We start from the raw sequence: 25,520 nt of genomic DNA on the forward strand, positions 1-25,520 counted from the left end.
CGGTTCTGACCACCTAACCCATTCACCTCTTTGTCTTGAGCCTCAGTCATCCTTGTCACAGGGACAGCCAGCATAAGTTAGCCTCCAGGATACCCAACAGGGTATAATGATTTCTTCTGACACTTCTCTGGAGCATCTCACTTAAGAGATTCCCAAGAAGAAAAAGTGCAAAATGAGGCACTTGGACTCTCCTCAAGAGTCTGTCACAGAAGATACTGACTTTGACAAGGAGCAAGGCCCCCCAAGATCTCCACCTGATGATGTCTCATTTGGAGACATTCTGGAACTCCTTAAGAAAAGGGGTAGTTGGTCCCCCAAAAGCCCTTCCCAAGAGGAGTCACTACTCCTTGAGGCTTTTGGTGCTGGTCCATCTACCTCCTGGGTGACTCCGACTGCCAATAATGTCATTGATTTGGTCACTCAGCTGGCATGGACGGAATCTGATACCATTGAACCAGTCCCCAAGAAATCAGACAGGATAATAGAACCACCTAAGGACAGAACTTTCTCAAACAAAGGAGTATCGGTTGATGCCATGGTCATAGCAGTAGCCACTAAGAAGGATCTAGAGGAACAAAGTTCCTCTGTCCATCCCCTAACAGGGAGTCTAGGGCGATGGACGGATTTGGGAAATGTGTGTGTGTGTATGTTTCAGTGACCTTCGCTCTCCATTCAGTGAGCTATCTGGCACATTTCAAAAGACTTCAGAGGGATTTGTTAAAGAAACTTTCCAAATCTGTCTCTTGAGCTATATCCACCAAGGCAGAGAGTATTATTGCCTCACAGTTGGCTACCCTTCAGTCCATTTCCAGTTTGTCCATGAGGCTTATTTCTCATGCAGCAGAAGGTACCTCATGGGTGGTTGGTTCAGGTATTTCCATTAGAATACATGCCTGGATGTGCTTCTGTGACTTTGCAGAACCCTCCAAACCTTCCTTCATCAATATTCCCTTTGATGGAAGTTTCCTATTTGGGCCCAAGGAGAAAGATACACACTCACTAGGTGTGAGCAACAAGGTAAAACCTTGTCTATTGTGGACATACATTTTTCAACCCCTCAACAAACCTTTTCTAGGAATCAATGAGGTGGTGGAAAAATGTGGTTCATGAAATCCCAGGGTCCCTTCCAAGATCCATGTGGAGACAGTTCCCCCAAGGGCAGATGGGAAACTGTAATGGAAGACACCACTCTCTCGGCAGAAGAGATCCACAAAATCAAGGCTCTTGAGATGCTTTCTCTGACAGATCCTACCAGCTCTCCTGAAAGGAGGCCCAACTATCCATCTCTGGAGTCAGTCAGGAGTCACTTATCCCTGAACCAGACAGCCTGGCTAGACATTATAAAAGATTCATGTGTACAGAGGATAATATCCAGAGGTTATATCATACTATATTCCCATCCACCCTCAATGGTTTCAGAGAAAATCCCCGATGTTCCATCCAGTCAGAGGTAGACAGCAGCACTAGAAATAAACAAGCTCCTAGAAAAAGAGAGTCATCTAAGAGGTCCCCCCAGACCAGAAAGAGTCCAGTACTTATTCAAGATTCTTTTTAGTGCCAAAGAAAACAGGAGACTGGAGGCCAGTTTCGGATCTGAGCAACCTAAATCAATCGGTTCAATACATAAATTCAGATGGTCACGGTTCAGTCCATTCTGCCTTTTCTACTCAAGGACGATTGGAGATGCTTGATAGGTTGCATACTATCATATCAAAATGAACAGATGATCCAAGAGATACCTATGCTTCTGGCTGGGAGCCAGTCATTACCAGCTCAGAGCTCTGCCCTTTGGTCTCACCATAGCCCCCAGGGTCTTTACAAAGTGCATGGCATTACTGGCAGGTCATTTGAGACTACAAGGATTCCGGGTGTTTCCATATCTAGATGATTGTCTCTTTACCACTCCGACCAGACATCAACGTATCCAAACTCAGGATTACATACTCCAATTATGCTCCCATCTAGGCATTTTAATCAGCTACAATAAATCTCATCTGGAGCCACTGCAGATATTGGAATTCATCAGTGCCTCATTCAATATAATTGAACAAGCAGCATCTCTCCCCTTGTCAAGAGTTCAGACTATTCAGTTCCAAGTCAGCTAGATCATCCAAAACTCTTCTCTCTCAGCTCATTTAATCCTTCGAGCTTTAGGATCCATGTCAGCAGTAATCGTCCTAGCCCCTTTGTCAAGGTATCATATGAGAATTCTTCAGTGGACATTGGTAAATCAGTAGTCCATTCTTCTCCACCCTCTGTCCCCTCAGATAAAAAAAACTCAGGCTTGCAAAAAATATCTCCTGTGATTGATACTTTCCAGTCAAATGCAAAAAGGACGTCTCTTTGTTCTTTCCCAACCCAAGGCCATAGTAACAGATGCCTGCCAGACTGGGGGGGGGGGGGGGCAATTCCTGGGAGGACAGTCCAAGGTACATGGTCCCCCAAATGAGGCCAATGCACATATCAATGTCCTGGAAATGAGAGCTGTCCTCCTAGTATTGCAGGCCTTCCAAGACACTCTTCCCACCGGGACTATTGGCATTCAGATGGACAACATGTCAGTAGTCTGGTACATCAGCAAACAAGGGGGAAACCATATCTTACCTCCTGTGTCGAATAGCTTTGAAAGTGTGGCAATGGGTGATCTCATCCAATCATTTTCTGATAGCAATGCACATTCCGGGTATCATTCATCCGGTCAGGATGAAACAGATGAACTTGCGTGGGTTTGGTTCAAGCAGCTTTATTATATACAAACACATCAGAAATGAGGATTAGTAACTTTAACTTACATAAACTTATAAACAAACTGACTATTTCTCTCATAGGTGTTCACTCTCTGGCTGCACTCTTAAAATGGCAACATGCTTGCTATTTATATGCACATTCAGTCCTTGGAAATGCTTCTAAAAGGTACAACACATACATATTCTACATACTCCCTCTTTGAGAAATAAGTCATGCATTATTGACAACATTGACTTGACTTGGAATTGGTACAATATAATTCTTTGACATGCATTTATACAGAACTAAATACATATATACAGTCATGTCCAAGTTGCTGTGTATTTCTCAGTAGGTCTGAAAATATGACCAAAACATGTGGCTTAGAAATTAGACTTGGGTATAGCAACTGGTTTTGTCTCTGCTGAATGTTTAACTTTGGGGATATTAGGAACATCATTAAGAATGGAAGTAGGAGTTAAGACACGTTCTGCAACAGGAACATTGTTTAGATTGCTCTGAGATTTAGAGTCTGGATCGCAGGAACAATGCTGCGATATTGATTCTGATATAGGAAGAAGATGTTTGCATTTTCTCCTGTAGTCCACACCCTCAGATTCTATGAAATAGGATCTCAGCTCGACCTTTCACTGTTTGTATCTGTACTGTCTCTGCTTTTAATGAACAAAGAAATCTGCTCAATTTATCATAGCCGGAGTTCTGGAAAGAACGCTTTCTGAATAGTTGAGCTTTGATTGCTCTTCTGTTGTTTTTAGCTTTAGGCCTTAACAAACTGGAACTGATAGGCAGTGTTGTTCTGGTTGGTTTACTGTCGAAATTTTGAAAATGTTTTTTGCCAGTAATTACTTACTCGAAAAACATTACTGAAATTTACAATAGCACCGATGAAAATAATGAACAAAAAAAAATGTCAACACTTTGAAATTGAATTGCTGATATTTTTCGAACTTACCTCAACATCTAGCGCCATTCAACACACATTTTGCAGGGGGGCAAGCCCCCCTGCACTCCCCACACCCTCTGCTAATTATATATACAAACTCCAAGATCGCACTACGGTGAAGGAAAGGGTAAATTTCCTGATCCCTCCTATAGTGCGATCTCCGTTGAAAATAACAAATCCACAAGAGCAAATGCACACTAGCATTCGCTCTTGAGATTCATCATTTTTTTAATTAAAATTCCACACCTCAGAAAATTGCCTTTCTACTTTTCTAGTCACATAACGGACATGCAACATTTTGATTGTACACTGCTCTGGTTTGCCTAGATAGACGTCTCTGAGCAGGTGTTCCAAATGTATCATCACTGAGTATATTTCTGAGATTGAGTAAGTTTAAAATGACATTGGTATTATCACGCTTTGCCTTTTCTAGTAATTGCTTTGCACTAACCCATTCAGCCGTGGGTATTCTGGACTGCTGGTAACGTGTACTAAGTCTCATTCTTTTGCAAAACTCTGAAAAATTGACTTGTAAATTGAGTACCGTTGTCAGAGATAAGCTTCTGTGGATTCCATGTACTGAGAAATGACGTTTCAACTTAGTAATAACAGTAGTAGATGTTAGGTTAGGTAGTAAATCAGTATCAAACCAATTTCAATAAGAGTCTAGCAACACTAAGTAATGCTGATTGTTCCACTCAAATATATCAGTGGCTACTGTTGACCAAGGTAGTTCAGGAACTTGACTTAGCTGAAGTGGTTCTCTTTGCACATGTGGTTTAGTACTATTACATACTGAACAAGTAGAAAGTACTATATCAAAGTCTTTTGCCAGAGAAGGCCAAAATACTAGTCCTCTCACCCTTCTTTTGGTAGATTCAAAACCTGGATGACCACATTGTAAAATCTGAATATAGTCACAGTGTAAGGAAGCAGGAACAACAATTTTAGGACCTTTGAAAATAATGCCATCTTCCATCAACATTTCACCTCTGTAAGGAAAATATGGTTGTACTTCTAGGGGTACACTAGATTGTTTTGATGGCCATCCTACCTGGATGTAGTCGTTGAGCTTTTGCAAAACTGAATCAGTCTTTGCAAATAAGAGCACTAATGAAATCCTCTAAAGCCAACTTCAAGTCCAAATTGGCCACATCTACTAGAGACAATCATAAGGCCTTCTTCACATATGTCCGCAGTCTCAAAGGAAGCACCCAGATATATTCAGAACTGGTGGTCAAGAACACCACATACACAAATGCGTAGATATGGCCAGCCTATTGGCTGACAGATTCACTGAAAACTTCACCCGTCTGTTCCCCCATTAGTAAATCATGACATTCCCATTACCTGCCCCCCTCCCCTTATCTTTTGGAAACAGGTCATCACTGCCCTCTCAAAGGCAAAAAATACAGCCTCCATGGGACCTGACAACATCCCTGCTGCTTCCTACATGAACTCAAGCATGAACTTGCAGCACCATTTATTACCCTGTTCAACCAAAGTCTGAGTACCAGCTTTGTCCCAGCCGAGTGGAGGACAGCCACTGTCATCCCTTTACACAAAGGTAGTACATACCACTAAACCAAACAACAAGGCAGGTGACTCCCTCTTTTCTATTACAGTGGGAAAAGCCTGGAATCTCCTCCCCAGTGAACTCTCCTGAATTCCCTCTCAATCGTGCTTCAAAAACAAATTGAAAGTGTTCCTCAGAACACACTGGTTATGCCCCTGTACTAAACCTGACTAGTTATATGTCTCTAACTACTTTGCTCTTCCTACCCCTTCATCTCATTAGCTGTAATTTCCCTCCTTATTAACCACAATACGATCTCCCTCTCAAACATCTTGTTTTGTACTAGCATGCTATCTTATGCCTGTACTCTGCACTGCTGAATCTTACTGTGATAACCAGTAATATGTATTATAAATATGTTTGTGTTTTTATTAATGTTACCTTATTTGTTATCTTGTTAATATCATTGTTATATCTTGGAGCTTATCACCCCGGTCCTCTACTGAAAATGGACATGTATCCAGTTAGACTACCCGGTAAACAAATGTAAAATAAAATAAAATAAAAAATAAAAATAATAAAAGGTGGAGCATCCACCGATCCAGGAAATTATAGACCCGTCAGCCTAACTAGCCTGATCTGCACGGCCATGGAATGGATTATCATGGACCTCATTAACAGCAACATTGGCAATCTCCAAACACTCAACCCCACACAGTTTGACTTTGTCAAGGGGAGGTCATGTCTGTTAAATGTAGTCAACTTCTTTAAGACAGTCACCAAAGCCATGGACGAGGGGAAGACGGAGCACACTGCCTACCTTGACCTGGCCAAGGCCTTCGACACTATTCCCCACTCGGGCATAGTAGACAAACTCTCTCAACTAGATATCAATCCATATGTTATCAGATGGGTAGCAAACTGGCTCACTGACAGAACCCACCTAATCAAAATAGGGGAAGCCACCTCAAGCAGTAGACCCATAATGACTGGCGTACCCCAGGGATTGGTCTTGGGGCCTCTGTTATTCGGGATATACTTCTCTGAGGTGCAGGCCAAAACCAGTGGGATATGGCTGACCAAGTTTGCAGATGACTGCAAGCTAGGTGCGGTCGTCAATTCCCCAAATGATGTGGATGTCCTCCAAGAGGGTCTCACTCAAACAAATGACTGGTGCCAGAAACATGACCTCAAGCTGAATACCAAAAAAATGCATCATCATCCCCTTTGGGGAGAGTGACATCCCCACCTATTATCACATTAATAACAACGCCCTAAGCACGCAATCAGTCATGAGGGATTTGGACACCCAGGTTGATAGCAACCTGACTTTTGACCACCATGTTGCTTCTATTGTACGGAAAGCTTTCTATATGGCGCACATCATAAGTAAGGGCATCTCATCCAGGGACAAGGAGGTCACAACATCCCTGTATTCTTCCCTTATAAGGCCAGTTATTGAATACAACATCCCCTTCGGCATGTACCTCGCAAAGCACATGCAGCAGCTGGACAGACCACAGAGGTTTCTCACCAGAAGAATCCAGGACCTCAAACATGTACCCTAAACAGACAGGCTAAAAGGCATGTCCCTCTACTCAGTCTCATACAGACTCCTCAGAGGTGACCTCTGAGTGGCATACAAAGTAATCTCAGACCCAAGCTTGATGGGATTGCTGCATATCCGCAAGTCAAGCTCCACTCAACCCGCATGCGTGACCTCAACCTGGTCTGTGACATCAATACGACTTGTTGGTGGGACAGATTTGTGTCCCAAATCCTCCCCCATCTGTGGAATAGATTCCCTCTCCACATCAAGCAGAGTACCTCATTAACCCTTTTTAACTCCACCCTGGATAACTGGATGGGAAACAGAAAATACATCCCAGGGATTTCACCTGTGTCCCTGCTGGACAGGAATTTTGGTTGCTGACTTGTCTAAACATGGGCTAACCTCTTGGCTAGGCTTATAAGGGCCTTAGGGCCAATAGGCTAGTAATTTCCTATGATCCTATGATCTTTCAGTTCATCATGTCTCGTGGTAGAAAAATTACGCACTTCCATAACATCAAAGTCAAATTTCTCTGCATTTAACTGCTCTCTTGTGTTTCCAGGTGATCTGGATACTGTATCAGCCAGATAAGGAAGTTTGCCTTTTGTATAGACCATTTTGAAATTGTATTTTGAAATTTAAGCATCAGCCTTTGTAATCTTGCTGGAGTGGAATGCGTAGGCTTCTTTAATATAGTAACTACAGTCTGATGATCAGTTTTAGTCTGGATAGTTCAGCCATAAATATAATCATGAAATTTTGAGCATGCAAACACAATTGCTAAATGTTCTTTCTCAGTTTGAGCATACTGCATCTCACTTTGGGTATGAGTTCGAGATGCATTGGGTACTGGTCTGTTGTCTTGAAGAATAACTACTTCAAGACCAAATTTCGAAGCATCACAGGAAAGAGTGAATGTTTTTTTGATATCATAGTAACTTAATGTAGGTGGGTCAGCAATTTTGTGCTTAAGGTCTTCAGATGCTCTCTGGTGCTGTTCTAGCCAAGACCATGCAACATTTTTCTGCATCAGCCCTCTTAAAGGTGCTGTCATCTCACTGAAATCTGGTATAAACTTGCCTAAATAGTTGACCATACCAAGAAAATGTTGTAGAGCTTGAATGTTATCGGGTGCTGACATCTCAAGAATGGCTTCTTGCTTGAACGGATCAGGTATCAAATCAGTGCTAGTAAATAAGTAACCTACATATGTAACTTCTGGTAGTCTGAGTTTGCACTTCAGAGGATTGAGGTTTAAATTCACTTCACGTGTTCATTCTAGAACTTTCCTGAGGCTTCTGTCATGCTCTGATTCGCCATTGCCTCCGACCAATAAATCATCTACTATAATGGCACATGGAAAACCTAAAAAAAATTTGCTCCTTTGCAAGCTGAAAGACTTCACTTGCAGAATTTATTCCAAATGGCATCCTAAGAAATCTGTATCTTCCAAATGGGGTAATGCACGTAATCAGTAATGAAGATTTGCGATCAAGCATCACTTGCCAAAAAGAACTCTTTGCATCCAAGACAGAAAAAACAGTGGCATTCGGTATTAGGGCTGCAACTTCCTCAATTGTTTAAATAGGATGATGAGGTCTTTTTAATGCTTTGTTCAAATCTCTTAGGTCAGTGCATATTCTGATTTCATCTGAGCCTTTTTTGTGAGCTGCTACCATAGACACCCATTCATTTGGCACTGTGACTGGACAAATTATACCTTTCTGTACCATTTTATCCAAATGAGCTTTGACTTTGTCCTGCATAGCTATCGGAACTCTTCTTGCTGGTCTGACCACTGGACTGACCTCCGGATATAATTTCATAGAATACACAACTGGCAGTGGGACATGTGCTTATATGATGAACTTCTTTAGTGAAAGATAACAAAGTGATTCTCCAGCTGTCTCTGAGACCTAATAATGACTGTGCAGGTCTTTGGACTGCACAGATTGCTGAAACCACACTCTTGTCATTCGCAAACATACTTGTGTGCCTTTCTGTAACTTAATGAATTTGGCAAATCTCAATAGCTTTGCTCGGCGTTAAATCACTCGCACAAAGCAAAATCTTTCTCACTGCAGCACTATTAATACTACACACAAGCCTGTCCTTGATTAACTCAGCTACCAAACATGCAGGTTTTAGCTTTGTTTTCAGATCAGTAATATAAGCTGCAAAAGTTTATCCTTGCTTTTGATCTCTTGTTTAAACCAAATGCCTCTCTAATGTAACATTTGTCTGGGGTTACACATTTCTCTGAATTTGTGTTTCAAACACTCAGGATCTTCCCTTGATTCAGCCTGAACAACAATATGATGGTTTTCACCTTCACCTTCATACACTGCTGGTGCATACACAAATGAATGCTCCCTTTCAGTAGCCTCTGACCCAGCTAAGTTTAGTAAAATGAATGCCTTGGTGCGTGCATCTTTATCTGAGTAAGCTGCTTGTATGAAAATATCGTACAAATAAATTTGGAGCTTTTCTCCCCGGGCCTCCGCTGAAAATGGACCTACGTCCAGTCGGACACTCCCGGTCAACAAATTTAAATAAAATAAATAAATAAAATAAAATAAATAAATACTCTGGCTCAAATATTTGCTAGTTTTCTGCAACATTCTGATCAAATACAAGTGGTTTTTCAAAATCCATCTGCCATGTCAACGAAGTATAGTAAAACACAATGCAACCCAGGTTCACTTGTAATTATGCGAACATACACACAGACATACATATATGCCAGAAATGTATGCCAGTACTTATAACTATGCTGAACAGCACAATAAGCCTCAGAGTAACTGAACTCTACAAAATACTTTGAAAAATAAGTCTTCTGGGCATTGTAATACTTTTGAAAATCACTGAACTTTGAGAAATTACCCTTTATCAGTGTAAGAAACATTTCAAATAACTGCACTGTGCAAATAAACTGGGCAAAATAAGCTCAGAGTAGGAAACATTTCAAAGTAAATGTACTTTGCGAATAAACAGTAAACAGCACACTGAAACGCTTCCAAAATGGCTGTACTTTGCTAAATAACTCTTTACAGTGCAAGAAACAGTCTGTAATTGGGGTCCTTGTGTGAGCAGACATGCCCAGCACAAGAAACTTTTTAAAATGGCTGTAATTTGACTGCAATTCATGAAATAGTTGCACTTTGTACACAGTGAACTCTGAAATAAATGCACAGTAATAAGCACACACTGTAAGCACTTTTACATACTTTGATATACTTCGAATAACTTCAATTATGTGCTGAATAGCTTCAGTCAATGCAAAATAACTTTTTATGCCAAAACACTAATTCACCAAAAAAAAAAAAACATGTAGTCGCCTTGCCTTATTTATGCTTAATATGCTCTTTGTGCTCTTTATTATATACGTTTTGCCCATTTAATCTCTTTTCATGCCCTTTGCACTCTTCTTGTGCTTGTTTTACTCTAAACATGCTCGTTTTGCAATTCCGAGGTAACTCTGAACCCCTTATGTGCTTTTTATCAGAATCTTAATTTCGAACATTTCATTTAATTAATAAACTTTTTATGCTTGTTGTTTGCTTATTAAGTGTTTCTGTGCTACTCGTTTACTTAATAATGCATTCTGTGTCTTTGTAATGCTCCATTTTATCTTCTCTAATAAATCGTTCATGTAAGTTTTTATTACCTTTAGTTTGTTTCTGGCCCTTTTTTGCTCTTGTTTTCTCAATTTACCATCACTGCTAACTCTGCACCTCATAGCTCTGTAAAGCAGTGCCTGGATCCTGGTTCTGACTCCATGTTGTTCATCCAATCAGGATGAAACAGACAAACATGCGTGGGTTTGGTTCAAGCAGCTTTATTATTTAGAAGCACATCAGGAATGAGGCTTAGTAACTTTAACTTAGATAAACTTAACTATTTCTCTCATACATGTTCACTCTCTGGCTGCACTCTGAAAATGGCACTGATGCTAGTACGTGCTTGCTGTTTATATGCACGTTCAGTCCTTGGAAATGCTTCTTAAAGGTACAACATACATACATATTCTACACCAGGGAAGTCCAACGTGATTGCAGACAAGTTAAGCAGAACTATTCTAATGCCTCACGAGTGGTCTCTCAATAGAAGGATGGCAGAGAAAATATTCTGTTGATGGGGTCAAGCATGCTGTGACCTTTTTGCATCCCCTCTCAACAACAAGTGTAGTAGGTTCTTTGTCCTCATCTCCCCGCCAGGGTAGTCACCAAGAGATGCTTTACTTCACGACTGGCCCATCAATCTCCTTTATGCCTGCCCCCCATTACCCCTAATCCCCAAATTTCTTCAGAAAGCATCTCAATTGAAGAACACAGTAATCCTCAATGCTTGTTAATGGCCTCAACATATTTGTTTTCCCTTCTTTTGGCTTCATCTTACTCATCCTCCCTGGCCTCTAGATCCAACTCCAGACCTTCTGTCTCACTTGACAGACTTGATTCACCCAGACATTCCAGGTCTAAAGTTAACTGCATGGTTTCTCCAGTTCCATTTATTGGTAGGCAGGCCAGGCTCTCCTCCTTGGTCCATCACATTCTTTTATCATCCCACAAAGCTTCCACTAGGAAACTGTACAAAAACAAATGGAAAGATTCATAATTTGGGCATAACAAAAACAGTTAGATCATTTTTCTGCCCTTAATTTCTGAGTTTTTACCCTCAATTTTCAATGGAGGAGCCAGCTCTTCTGCTATTAAGGTACAGTTAGTTGCCATCTCCAACTTTCATGTAGCAATGAAATCTCTAGTGTCCTCCAAACTGTGCAGAACTTTTAAAAGAGGAACCTTTCTCCTTAAACTTCCAGAGAAAGATCCTACTCCCTCTTGGGATTTAAATGTAGTCTTGCAAGCTTTAACCCAGTCTCCATTTGAACCTTCAGCTAAACTGAACTACAATGTCTAACCTGGAAAACAATCTTTTTAGTAGCTATTACCTCTGCCAGAAGAGTTTCAGAATTACAGGCTTCGTCTTCAAATCCCCCTTATTTGATTTTTCATAAGGATAGAGTATTCTGGAGAACCAATCCTTCATTTCTTCTTAAGGAGGTTGTCAGGATCTAATATCAATCAAACTATCAACCAGTCAGTCTTCTTTCCAGTTTTTTCAAATAAAGGTGAGTATATGTTAGAGCTATTGGATGCTCAGAGAAAATTGTGTTTTTACTTAGACAGAACAAAAACAATTTAGAAAAACAGATCAACTGTTTGTGCCCTTTTCAGGGAAGTAAATATTGTGGGAAGAAATAGCCAGGGAATTGTTATGGCTAGGCTTAGTACCAACCTATGAACCTATAAAAATTGGGCAAATCAGTCTGTAAAGTAATATTAGGTAAATGGTTGACTGATTGGATTACCTTTGTTTATAATAAATTGGGCATGTCCTTACCCAAACCACCAAGAGTACATTCCACAAGATCCATGGCTACTTCTTCAGCATTTTTGTCTAGATCTTCTGTAGATGATATTTGTTCAGCCACAACTTGGGATAATTCCCATATCTTTATTGCTCATTACAAATTGGATCAGGTCTCTAGGGGCAAAGCAGCATTTGATTCAGTGGTGCTCAGGAATATCCTTCCTTAGAGTCCTCCTGGGATTTAGGTAGCTGAACACTCTGTCCCAAGAGTTGAGGAATGAATGAAAATTGACAACATCAGATAAATAAGTTATGTAGTCACCATAACATCCCATCTGTGTTGTCCATTTTCTTTCTTCCTCAACTACTCTCACTCCAACCACCCCCCCCCCGTTCTCTTTTGGAAGTATCGAAGATGCTACAGGAACTTTGTTCCTTTGTTTGATTCCCAGGGTTTGCTAGTTACCTTACTATTTTATTCCTTTTCAATGCTCTACAGATGTAAGGGGGAATAAACAAGATCTGAGGTATATTGGGAACTAGGGCATTATGGGAAAGGGAGGATAATGAGAGCTTTCAATGATTCATGAGCTAGTAGAAGCAGCCAAATTGGATCCAAACCCAAGAGTTGAAGAAGAACGAAAATGGACAACACAGATGGAACCTTATGGTGAGCACATAACTTCTTTTTTCCTTCCTCTTCCTTCACAGATTGAAAAGAAAAGAGAGGTTTTCAGAGGCTTAAGACTTTCCCTTTGGGCCTAACAAAGTTAGTTTCAATAATCTGTATAGGTCCATCTTGTGAATTTTCCTGGGGTACAGAGTCCTCTGACCAGGGCTCTGTAGTATATCCAATACAGATATCTGTTTTGGGGAAAATCAGGTGATTGCTTGTTATTATGGAAGTGTTGCTGGAGTCCATCTTCCATCAAGAGGTATTTGCTGTGCCATCCATCATGGCTGGTACACATATGTGGGCATTTCTCATTTTCAGAAGAAAGCGTATAGCATCGCAAGCATCTAACCTTCTCTGAGAATTTTACATTTTCCTTAACTACGCCATTCTTTTTTTCTGTGCCTTTCATCTTCTCCTTCTTCAGCCACCTGCCTAACTCAGTTCCTATCACCACCTTACATTTCCTTTGAGGCTGTACTCCCTGATAGCCCTGAACAATAGGATCAAAAGGACATGGTTGCAAATGGGGGTTCTGGGAGGCATTATCTGTGTATTCCTATGTGGGGGATTACCTGTATATTCCTATGCCCCCCCCCCTTTCTCCTTGTGCAGTTTTCTCTACCCAGTGCAAGTTTTGGACTGAAGTAGTTTATCTGCTATTAAAACCATTAGCTCACCCTGCAACTTGCCATTCCTCTAGTCTCCACCAGAGGTCAGCAATGCAGTGGTACTCCCCTCCCTTCCCTCCCTCCTAAACATGGAAGCACACATCAGCTGCTCATCACCACACCTTCATGGTTAGCAGACCAATAATGTGCCACATTACATATTCTGATATTAAAATGAATCTGCCCCACTTCCTTTTTCATTTTTCAGTTTATGTAACTTTGAAAGTTAGCCCTTTCACCCATTACTACAGATTCTGGATTAGAAACATCTGATGATAAGCTCTTCTTGTTCTCCAGACAGTCTGCTGTATCATAAATGTATGATTTAAAATGATTAGGCCCTAACTCTAACTCCTGAAGAACACAACTTCCTGCATCCCCCTTACAATTAACTCTCTTTGAACTTCCCCTTATAGCGACCTCTTAACCACTGTTCCAGTCTTGAACCTCTATCTGTTTCTCTGTACTTTATTCTTACTTCACTTTAATACTGAGTAGAAGGCCATGCTAAAGTCTAAAAATGCTTCATCAGATTAGATGCTCGTAAATTATTCCTTTGTAATCCAGTCAGAAAAGCGTGTCAGATTTTAATGAGAAGACTCACCTGAGATAAACTTCCTCACTCATGCTTCATCTTCATATTAGGTGTAAAAAATGATTTTATCCTCCTTTCCTGTGTCTTGTTTATCAGTCTGTAAGCTTCCAGTGCAACACCAGTATATCATTTTTTTCTCTTAATACAAGTGTATACCTCTCCATTATTTTACTAGTACTCCACACCCACCACCTCTATTTACTTCATAGCAGTTTCTCTCACAGTAGTACATAGTATAGTATATTCTTTCCTTCCAGGATCCCAGCACAGTGTGGGTTATCACAGTGAATGGTAAACCATAACTTTCCATGATCTGTTGTCTCATCAACTTCACTTGCCTCAGCATCTGGCTCTTTGTATTAAAATCTGAAATAGCTCTTAGCTCAGGTGGAATGAAATCCTTACTGATTTACTGATTTCATTATAACTGTTCCCATACTTGACTTTGTCATTGTGTTGGCCCTAGAAATTCACTACACATTATTCTGCTTGGACATCACTGGGAAATTAATATCTTAATAACAATTAGTATGTGCACCCTGTCCACACTATTCATTCATAACATTGCTGTTTCATAACCACTCGTAGTCTTTCCAATATCATCAGTTGATATAAAATGTACTCCTTCTTTAATGAAGAATGCACTCCCCCTTTCTGACACTCTGCTGCTGGTGCAACACATAGCATGGGGTAATCATATTATTGTCCCTTTGGTATGTATGATGTTCCTACCACACTAAAACACCACAATAACAGACATTTTAACACATTTTATTCTAATACCTTATCTATCTAACAGTTACCAGCACTAACTTTTGGATGTCCTTTCTAACATTGCTGTAATGAAAGTTTCCTTCCTTTTCCTATTCTTACTGTATTTCATTCTTAACTGTTATGCAAGCTGCATTTTATTTACTGAGTGATTACTCACAAGGCTGAAATTTCCCTTTCTGGGGGTGGGGGAAAGCTGGAAATATTGTCTTACAGTGACTTGATCAGAATCATCACTGAGATGACACAAAAAAACACAAGAGGTCTAGACGTTAGTTAAAGAAAGGCTGCTTGGTAGCACAGCTTGGGATAGAAAGAGGAAAGCATATGCCATTCTTCCTCGTAACAGCATACTGCTAAGGACATGCCTAAAAGTTTGTATACATAGCTGCACATCTTACAAAAAAGGCTATTTGGCTATACAGATAGTCCAGAGGATGTCTACTAAACTGGTAAGTGTAATGGGTGCCTGGAGCAAAGAATACAGTCACATGGTGTTTGTACTGTCCAGGATAAAAAGAAAGTGGGGGCAGTGGGTCAAGGCTCTGATCTGCAGTTCTTTTGGTAGAGGGTTCAATTCCCTTAGCCTTGATTTTCTTCATGTGTGGCCTTGAGCAAGTCACTTAACCAAACAGTACTTGCTACAACTGAGAAATGTACATGGACGCAATGAATCTTCAAGGGAAAGGAGAAGTGGAGTTCAGATGGAGGGAAGGATGCATGCAGTTTATAACTTTTTGGAATCTGTCACAGTGGGGATTCATCAAAGTTAATAAAAGCTGTAGAGTTTTCTGTTTAAGTACAATGGGCTTCATATGATGAACTCAACACCACACACACCTGAACAGTAGTCAGATACACATATTTAATGACTGTTATCCTTCTGCTTTGAACCGCAATACACATAAAATTAGCAGTGAATAGTTAATATTGTAACTATATGGCATTATCTAACTTTCTTGGTTCACACTGAAAACAAGCTATTCCCCTTAGTGAAGCTGGCTTCACCAGTTGAGACTTATTAATACAGAGGAGTGAGAGGATAGAAGGTGCATTTGAAAGGTGGAAAGGTCAGGCCAGCCTCAGAGAAGTACTTTTATTATAGTGAAGGTAATGAAGACCTAACAATGACTTGCCTATTAGAATGGTTAATGCAAATCTACAGGGCGCCTTAAGAAGTCCTAGGCTAGATAGGAATGAGTGTATGTTTGTGGGGGAAGGAAATAGATGATGACTGGCAACTACTCAAGGCTTAGCTTCAATATCTGGGTAAACTATAAGGACCAGTGGTTTTCCATTAGCTCTTCATATATCTGAACTGTGTCACACCATTTGCATTTTGTATACAGTGTAAGGAGAGTTGTACCCTGCATCGCACATTTTCTGTTTGCATAAAACGCATTTACTGATATTACTATAACTGCTCTAGTATCTCCACAGATCTGATCCAGGGAAGCATAATAAAAAAAGAGCCATGGTGCCCAAGGATCTTCAGGAGCATAACTTGTCCTCCTACAAAGCATGCCAAACTGGGTAGATTTTGACAAGGGAGTACATTAGATAGAAACAAAAATATAATTTTTTAGTATTGGTTAGATTTTTTTAGTTTTCTTTAAACGTTTGTGTATGCAGGAGCTATTTTCAGCATGAATGTTTAGTTGGCAGCAGGAATTGAGTTATATAATTTAAACTTCCATGTTATTAGAATATTCAGAGATTCTAATTTCCCATTTATATTTGAATACCATCACAATGAGTCCCCAGTATACAGTCTATTATATTTTTCCCTCTCTCTTACAAAGATACTGGGGATTCGAACATTCTAGAGGCGATTGTTTAATATGTAACACACTATCTATTTTCAAAATAAGCTTGACTTTCATTTTGCACATGTGTTCTTGAACAAATAATAAAATATTTAGCATTAATTATTCACTATGAATAATCTATTTAAAGACAAATATTGGTTAAGACCGTAAGATTTTAATGGTGATCATTTTATATTTTGTCACAGGTTGTGGTGGCTTGTTCACAGCTCCAAGTGGTGAAATTCATTCTCCAAACTACCCCAGTGTCTATGGAAGCAACGTGGACTGCTCTTGGGTTATAAGTGTGGATGTTTCTCATAGAGTTTTACTGAATTTCACTGACTTTGATATCGAAAATCACCAGTCATGCAACTTTGACTATGTAGCTGTAAGTATTCTCCGTGATGCTGATTTCCTATTATTTTTTTCATTCACAAAATTCAGTATTATGTTTTGGCATTGTGGAATGTTCTGGTTTGTTAGTTGTAATCTGATAGGCTTGCCTTGAGTTTATTATCCTGCATATCCCACAAAGACATTAGAATTTCTGCTTTACATCACACTAATTGGCACCATGACTGTTTTCTAGTTCTTGCGCTGTTGTTAATTCACAGATGTATGTTTTAGCACCTTAGGTTCATAGGTTCATAGGTTCATACTAGGCTATCTGCCCGAGGGCATTTACAAGCCTAGCCCATCGCTTTGGGCTTTACGCCACCCTTTAGTATGGGGAACTATACCCATTATTTTGCTGTGCCTCTGTCGAGCAGTGACACTGAGGTAATCCCTGGGGTATATCTCCATCCATTGGTCAAGATTTCTCTTGAACAAGGCCAGCGAGTGCTCTCTCCTCATCGGGGATTTTGTTCCACAGCATAGGAGTCTTTGGGTGATGAATCTATCCCTCCGCATGTCCTATTAATAGCCGTGTCGAGGTTTAAGTCTCCGCCTTGTGGCTCTGATGAATCTAGATTTTTGAGGTGAAGCATATTCATCAAATCTGGGTTTGAAAGGTCACCTCTGAGCAGCGATGGCGACTGAATAGAGCTGGAGTTCTTTCAGTCTTTTGAGACCCTTTATCCTTTTGGTGAGGAACTTTTGTGGCCTCTCCAGCTGCTGCAAGTGTCGGGTCAGATACATCCCAAATGGGGCATTGTACTCAATCATTGGTCTGATGAGTGATGAGTAAAGGGAGACTATGACCTCCCTTGATCTAGATGAGAATCCTTTATTGAAATATGACTTAAGACATAGGCAAACATACATTTATACAAAAGAAAACAAACCATGTTAACACGTTCACTGTTACAAACGTTATACATCATATATGTTTTTTCTACAATTATCTTCACTCAAACATTACAAAAATGGATCAATTACTGCTGTCCCTTAAACCTCACTCCTCCACCAAAACATTATTCTACATGTATTGTTCTCACAATTTCCATTTTTTGTATGCAATTTGCTCCTACCCTTTTCTAAAGATACCACTTTCAGTTCTTTTATCTCTGTTACAATATTCACTATTTCAAATACAGTTAGTTTAGACTTTGATTTCCATTTTCTAGTAATTGTGCTTTTTTGGCAGCCACCAGAATTATACTTATATAACTTAACTACCTTATATTCCGAACATAACTGCTATAAAAAGCCCTAACCTTTTATGTGCAGTAACCAAACCGCTAAACCAACCTGAATGCATATGTGCAGAATGTTGTGCAATCTAATAAACTCGCCTACCTCATCTAACTATGTGGAAGTGTATTGCAGATCACATAAAAAAAAATATATATATATATATACATCTAATATATAATAAAAATGTGTTGTTTGCAATATTATACTATATATGGTTACTGCACATAAAAGGTTACGGCTTTTTATAGCAGTTATGTTCGGAATATTAGGTAGTTAAGTTAGATTGTGAGGTTGATCAGATTCATTAAGCTGATAAATATATTTATATTTATATTTTAATATTAATTGTTTTAAAATAATAGAATACTAGTATGTATTAGAATAGATATACTATGAGTACGAGTTTTTGGTGTAATGTAACTTTAACATTACAATTATTCAATTATTCAATGTATTCATTTGTCAACAGAGTATATAAGCAGTGTTATGTTTTAACAATGTTTGTTCCGAGGAAGCTTTGTATTTAACAAAGGGAATGCGCGCTCAACGTTTATTTGATTTTGTTCTGTGGGCCGTTATTGGCTGGATCGTTTGTCAGAATTAAAAGAAGTGTTTTTACAGAAGCGGCTGGTTCGTGGTCTATTCCACCTTGGTTTGACTTTATTTATTGGAGCCACCAGAATTAAATTTAACAAGGTCTTACTATGTGTAGACAATTCAGATCCTGTATCTCAGCTCAAAAATCATTTCCTTTGTTGCAATCATTTGTTCCCAAACATATGCTCCCAGGTACCTCTTTCTTCCCCATCATGCCTCCATTTGCCATCTACTTGAGGAAGAATTCTTTGGCGTCTGCTTGGGGGTTCAAAATACGTATACATATACTTCCATACAAAAATCTTAAATCTTCTAGACGTGCTTGCATATTTGGGAGCCATACAGATATCTTCCCATTGTTTCTTTATGAACTGTTTATCCAGTTTCTCTTCCCAATCTTTTCTAACCTCCTCTGCTTGATTCCTATAGTTATTGTTCAGTATTTTGTCTGCCCTACTAATTATTCCTTCTCAGTAGCAGCTTCTGTTCTAGATTCAATTGAAAACTCTACCAGAGCAGACCTTTCACTTAGGGTTCCCCTGTCCCTTTTTGTTTGCATATACTCTGATCTTGGTTCTTGATAGCACAGGCAGTCTCTAACCTGCAGTCCAAATGTCTCCTTGGCCTCTTCCTACTCTATTACCTTTCTCTTTCTAGTTATTTGCTTCAAATACCTTTGTTCCTTTGCCAGATTTCTCTAGTAAATTCCAGCTTCCTCTCATCTTTCTGTGCATCCCTAATTAGTCTTCTCTATCAGCAGCATCTCCTTTCTCCAGTCTTGTGTTGGCTTAGTTCTTGAATACTTTCTGCTACTTTATAAATGCAATATTCTTTATGATTGTTGTTATTCCCCTTAAGGATCTGCATCCAAAACCCCACTGTCTATTTATTTTTTAACTCCCCCCCCGGCCTCATCATCATCCCTTTCTACTTTGAATTATAGCTTTCTGCTTGTATTATATAAGCCTTCATTGTGTAGCTGTAAAATATCCCTTCAAATCAGGTACTTCCCAGGTGACAACTACTCTGTTCAGGCACTCCCCTTAACATCAGTGCAGATCCATTGGTGTTTGTCCACTTCTGTGAGAAAACTAAGCCCATTGGCAGTAAGCAAGCATTTCTGTGTTTTACTTTCTGATACTGGTTGTTGTTGTTGTATTTCCCGGTTAGGGGTCGCCACAGCGGAACTTCGGTCTGCTAATGATTGGCAGTAGATTTTTATGTACCGAGTTGCCAGCCCTGACGCACAACCTTCAACGAAGGTACACCCATTCACGCATGTCTCCACACAGAAGACGCTTTAGCTAAGAATCGAACAGGACAACGTCTTACTGTGAGGCGACAACGCTACCGCAGCACCACCACCGCTGGTGTCGTTATTTACTGAAAAACTGCTGGAAATTGTATTTGTTATTTTCTTTATGATTTAATGTATATCAAACATTGCCCCAAATACTCTTTTTACACTGAACACTGTCCTACGACTTGCACATCTCTGCTTCCAGACATTACATTTCAGAATAACTGTAAAGACGAGCCATTCACCAGATGACAAGTACTATAAGAGCGATTTGCTACCATTTTACATTTCCTCATAAATTTGCAGCTGAGAAACAAATAGTGTGAATCCTAGCTTAAATGTTCTTGTGTGGCGAACAGGTTTGGTTTCACTTGCTTAGTTTATATAGTTGGGTGAGTTACAACTGAAAGAGTCTGGTACTGGTTTAATAAACCTCAGCTTCTCGTCAGATAAAACACAGCATCAGTTAATTATGCCGTATTTTATGTTTAACATTATTATTTCCTTTTCCTGTCTTTCATTCACTCTCCATTTTGCTAGGTTCAGAGCAGCAGGGATACTGTCCCAGGCAGCATTGAGAGGGTGTAAGGTAAGAAACGGATTCCGTGTAGGATGTCAGTTTTCTGGGGCCGCTATAATAAGGAAGTACTGGTAATCCTAAATCACCTTGTTCTATTGGAAGGATCAACTTATCCACTTGACCCTTGCCTCTTCCACCTCCCAGATAAAAATCCCTCAACTCCTATTAATTACAATCCACAATTTCGCTACTGGATGATAAAAATATGCCTAACCTGTATATAAAACAAAAGGGACTAAAAACATTTTCACTGCTTGTATCTTATTGTCTATATCCATAAACAGCTTCTGGTTTCTCAGTTTTTGTATTACCTTTTGTTTAGTCTCTTCCCACATATCCTTAGCTGCCATAACAGAATCCTGTACTCCTAAATCCTTCATTTTATCACGTCCCCATACATATATAGGTATTGCTGAACCAATTAATGTGTTACTGCATAGTTTACAGCTATAGTCATTGTTTTGTCTTTATTAATGTTATATCCTGAAAAGACATGAAATTCACAAATGTACTTTATGTCAGTTTTGAGTTCAACTGCAATATAATATGAATATAAATTATGACATGTAACTGTAAAATTGTACCTCGTTTGCCAAGTCACAACATATGGTACTTGGAGATACTGGCCTGCTACATGGAAGTTTTGAGGTGCAAGACCACAAAATGACTGCCTTTTCTAGGAATCATGTCACACAAACTCAGAAAATTGTAACCAATATTATTAAACATCTTATTTAAGTTTTAAAATGTTTGTCTTTTTTACAAAATTGGTAAAACAGGAGAAATTACCTTTTTTAATTTGACAATTCACAAAATATTTGTTTATTTTGTTACTGGTAGACCAGGTGAGTGTGCCAGTCCATGGGCCCTTTTCAGCAATGACCTGTAATTTTTATTTGCAGGGATGAAAAAAAGTCTTTCTTGCAAAAAAATGATGAGGAGTAACAGAAATGCGAGTCCACAAAATTCAGTTTTTTTTTTCTTCCCAAAGGTGGTCTGAAAATAAATATTCACAAATAACAGTATTTCTTGTACATTAGACTTTACCATGAGACAGGGGAATTCCATTGTTTCTCCTCTGTAAGCCAACAGCTTCTTTCTGTTTTCCACATTTCAGGGACACCTAAAAGACTACCTTCATCCTTCACATGCATCTCCACAGAGCCCTCTCTAGACCCAGAGGACAGAAGTGTGCCTCACTCAGGTGGTACTAGCCATGGTATAACCCTATAGCTGTTCCTAATTAGTTACCATGGAGTATTGTCTCACTCTGGTTTTGTCTGCCTGCAGCTCTGCATTTCTCTTCCTTAATACCCATGACACACCTTCTATGAAAAGTAGCCCCATAAGTGTGGCTTGCTGCAGCTCAGTACCATATACACAGAGCACTGAGCGCTTCATCCGTGACCATGAATGCAGACAGGTAGTATTGACATTCATTTCTGAAAGACAGTCTTGCAGATACCACACACAGACTGCTGAAGCACTTTAGACTTAACTGCAAATGCAGTATCAGCATTCAAAAACTGAATGCTGGTACTGCTGATAGTGTCCCCTGACAACTAGGAACCAGTGTGAATGGCCCTTTTACCTCATGCTAGCTACACCAGTGACAGTGAGTTTCCCAGGATCAGAAGTCACTATGTTTTTTTTAAAATGTTTGCGTGTGTGTATTTGTTTCTTTATTTAGAGCTATATTTATTTATATCTATACACTCTCTCACACACAAACTCACACACACACACACACACACACACACACACACACACACACACACACACACACACACACACACACACACACAGACTGGAGTATGAGAGAAGATCCAAGCAGACACAGAGAGAACATGCAGACACAGATTTGGCATAGACTGTTACTGGAAGTTAGGCTTGAACCCTCAGCCCTAGAGATGTGAGACAGAAATCTTAGTACTGAGCCTCTTTGTTGCCCAGAATAGCAACTGGAATGTTCCTGGAACAGTATTCAAAACCACACCAAAGTTCTGTTAGTAACAGCTCCTAACTAAAAGACCACCAGGGACCATATAGTTAATCCGTTTCTCAGTAAATACTTTATCCACTTCAGGGTCAGTGAGCCAGAGCCTAGACACAGCCCCCCCCCCCCCCCACACACACACGCACACACACACATACATTGTACAAAGATGACCTTATGGGCAATTTGACTTTGGATATGGGAGGAAACTAGAGCTTCTAGCAAAACCTCACATAGGGAGGCCATGCAAACTATTAACCGAAGCAAATGAATAAAAGACTCAACCACTCTGAGGCAGTAGTGCTAATTTGTACATATTGTGCTGCCCATAAAAAACAAAAACAACTTTTATAAAACATTGCCATTTGAAACTGTGGAACAGGCATTTAGATCATCTTTCACATAGATGGAATTTACAGTATCTGCTTGTGCATGCTGTTTTCTTGGAAAAATAATGATTTTTAAACATTTTGAAAAGTGTTTTATATAGATGTGAATACAAAACTTCATTGTACAGCCTTGCTTATAGCAATTATGTGATGAAATGTAAATTTGTTGTATATGTCTCAGTTTAGGACTTTTTGAAGTAGGATATATTTAATGAATTTCAGTGGGCCTTGAACAGTAGTTAAATATAGCCTGGATAATGAAAAACAGCTAAAAGGAACCAAGTAATTTTCAAATGCAAAATTTAACTTTTTTTATCTTGATTATGTGTAGTCAACATCCAGTGTATGGGTGTGTATTGTAAGAAGCCATAACCTCAAAAATAAGTCATGTGGAAAAAATAGTTTTACTGATTATATATTCCTTTCAGAACTCTAGGGATAGTCTGGTTATTAACACAAATATCTGATTTCACATCATGGGATATTGCAGTGACATGGAAGTAGCTGGTCAGTTTGCTGAAAAAATATTCACAGAACCTTGTTCAGTAGAACAACTTATCTATAGTAATCTTCTGAAATGAAGGCATTTTTTAGTCATGGTAAGAATTTCCTTTTGTTTCATCAATGTAGAATAAGCTGCACAAGCTAGGAAGGGCATAAACTAATACTTCAGAATGTGGTGAAAGCAAAGTAACTACAGCAGAGCTAGTAAGAGAGATGGCTAGAAGGGTGCTTGGTGTGACATCTGGAAAGAGGAAGGAGGACAAGGAGACCTGGTGGTGGAATGAAGAAGTATAGGAGAGTATACAGAGAAGGAGGTTGGTGAAGAAGTGGGATTGTCAGAGAGATGAAGAAAGTAGACAAGAGTATAAGGAGATGAGGTGCATGGCAAAGAGAGGTGGCGAAGGCTAAGGATAAGGCGTATGAAGAGTTGTATAAAAGGTTGGACACTAAGCAGGGAGAACAGGACCTGTACCAATTGGCTAGACAGAGGGACCGAGCTAGAAAGATGTGCAGCAGTTAAGGGTGATAAAGGATAATGAGGGAAACGTACTCACAAGCGAGGAGAGTGTGTTGGAGCAGATGGAAAGAGTATTTTGAGGGATTGATGAATGAAGAGAATAAAAGGGAAAGAAGGTTGGATGATGTGCGGATAGTGAATCATGAAGTGCATTGGATTAGCAAGGAGGAAGTAAGGATAGCTATGAAGAGGATGAAGAACGGAAAGGCTGTTGGTCCAGATGACATACCTGTGGAAGCATGGAGGTGTTTAGGTGAAATGACAGTGGAGTTTTTAACTAGATTGTTTTATAAAATCTTGGAAAGTGAAAGGATGCCTGAGGAATGGAGAACAAGTGTTTTGGTACCAATTTTTAAGAATAAGGGTGATGTGCAGAGCTGTAGTAACTGCAGAGGGATTAAAATGATCAGTCACAGCATGAAGTTATGGGAAAGAGTAGTGGAAGCTACGTTAAGAAGGGAGGTGATGATTAGTGATCAGCAGTATGATCTCATGCCAGGAAAGAGCACTACAGATGCAATGTTTGCTCTGAGAGTGTTGATGGAGAAGTATAGAGAAGGTCAGAAGGAGTTGCATCGTGTCTTTGTGGATTTAGAGAAAGCATATGACAGGGTGCCTAAAGAGGAGTTGTGGTATTGTATGAGGAAGTCAGAAGTGTCAGAGAAGTATGTAAGAGTGGTACAGGATATGTACGAGGGTAGTGTGACAGCGGTGAGGTCTGCAGTGGGAGTGACAGATGCATTTAAGGTGGAGGTGGGATTACATCAAGGATCAGCTCTGAGCCCTTTCTTATTTGCAATGGTGATGGACAGGTTGACAGACGAGATCAGACAGGAGTCCCCGTGGACTATAATGTTTGCAGATGACATTGTGATCTGTAGTGAGAGTAGGGAACAGGTGGAGGAGACCCTGGAGAGGTGGAGATATGCTCTAGAGAGAAGAGGAATGAAGGTCAGCAGGACTAAGACAGAATATATGTGTGTGAATGAGAGGGAGGATAGAGGAATGGTGAGGATGCAGGGAGTAAAGGTGGCGAAGGTGGATGAGTTTAAGTACTTGAGCAACAGTTCAGAGTAATGGTGAGTGTGGAAGAGAGGTGAAGAAGAGAGTACAGGCAGGATGGAGTGGGTGGGGAAGAGAGTCAGGAGTGATTTGTGACAGATGAGTACCAGTATGAGTGAAAGGGAAGGTCTACAAGAGGGTAGTGAGACCAGCTATGTTATATGGGTTGGAGACAGTGGCACTGACAAAAAGGCAGGAGTCAGAGCTTGACGTGGCAGAGTTGAAGATGTTAAGGTTTGCACTGGGTGTGACGAGGATGGACAGGATTAGGAATAAGTATATTAGAG

General features: G+C 39.8%; 1 protein-coding gene across 1 annotated transcript in view; it reads left to right on the forward strand.

Moving 5' to 3' along the window:
- Positions 1 to 25,520, forward strand: part of LOC122792709 (cubilin-like) — a 3,134,001-nt gene that overhangs the window by 1,593,424 nt on the left and 1,515,057 nt on the right. The window contains exon 31 of the mRNA XM_044060295.1: positions 16,857 to 17,038. Coding sequence (XP_043916230.1) covers positions 16,857 to 17,038 — 182 coding nt within the window. The remainder of the gene's footprint in view (positions 1 to 16,856; positions 17,039 to 25,520) is intronic.

Source organism: Protopterus annectens, chromosome 2.part0 (genome assembly GCF_019279795.1).
Source record: "Protopterus annectens isolate FY-2018-M chromosome 2.part0, PAN1.0, whole genome shotgun sequence".
NCBI lineage: Eukaryota > Metazoa > Chordata > Ceratodontiformes > Protopteridae > Protopterus > Protopterus annectens.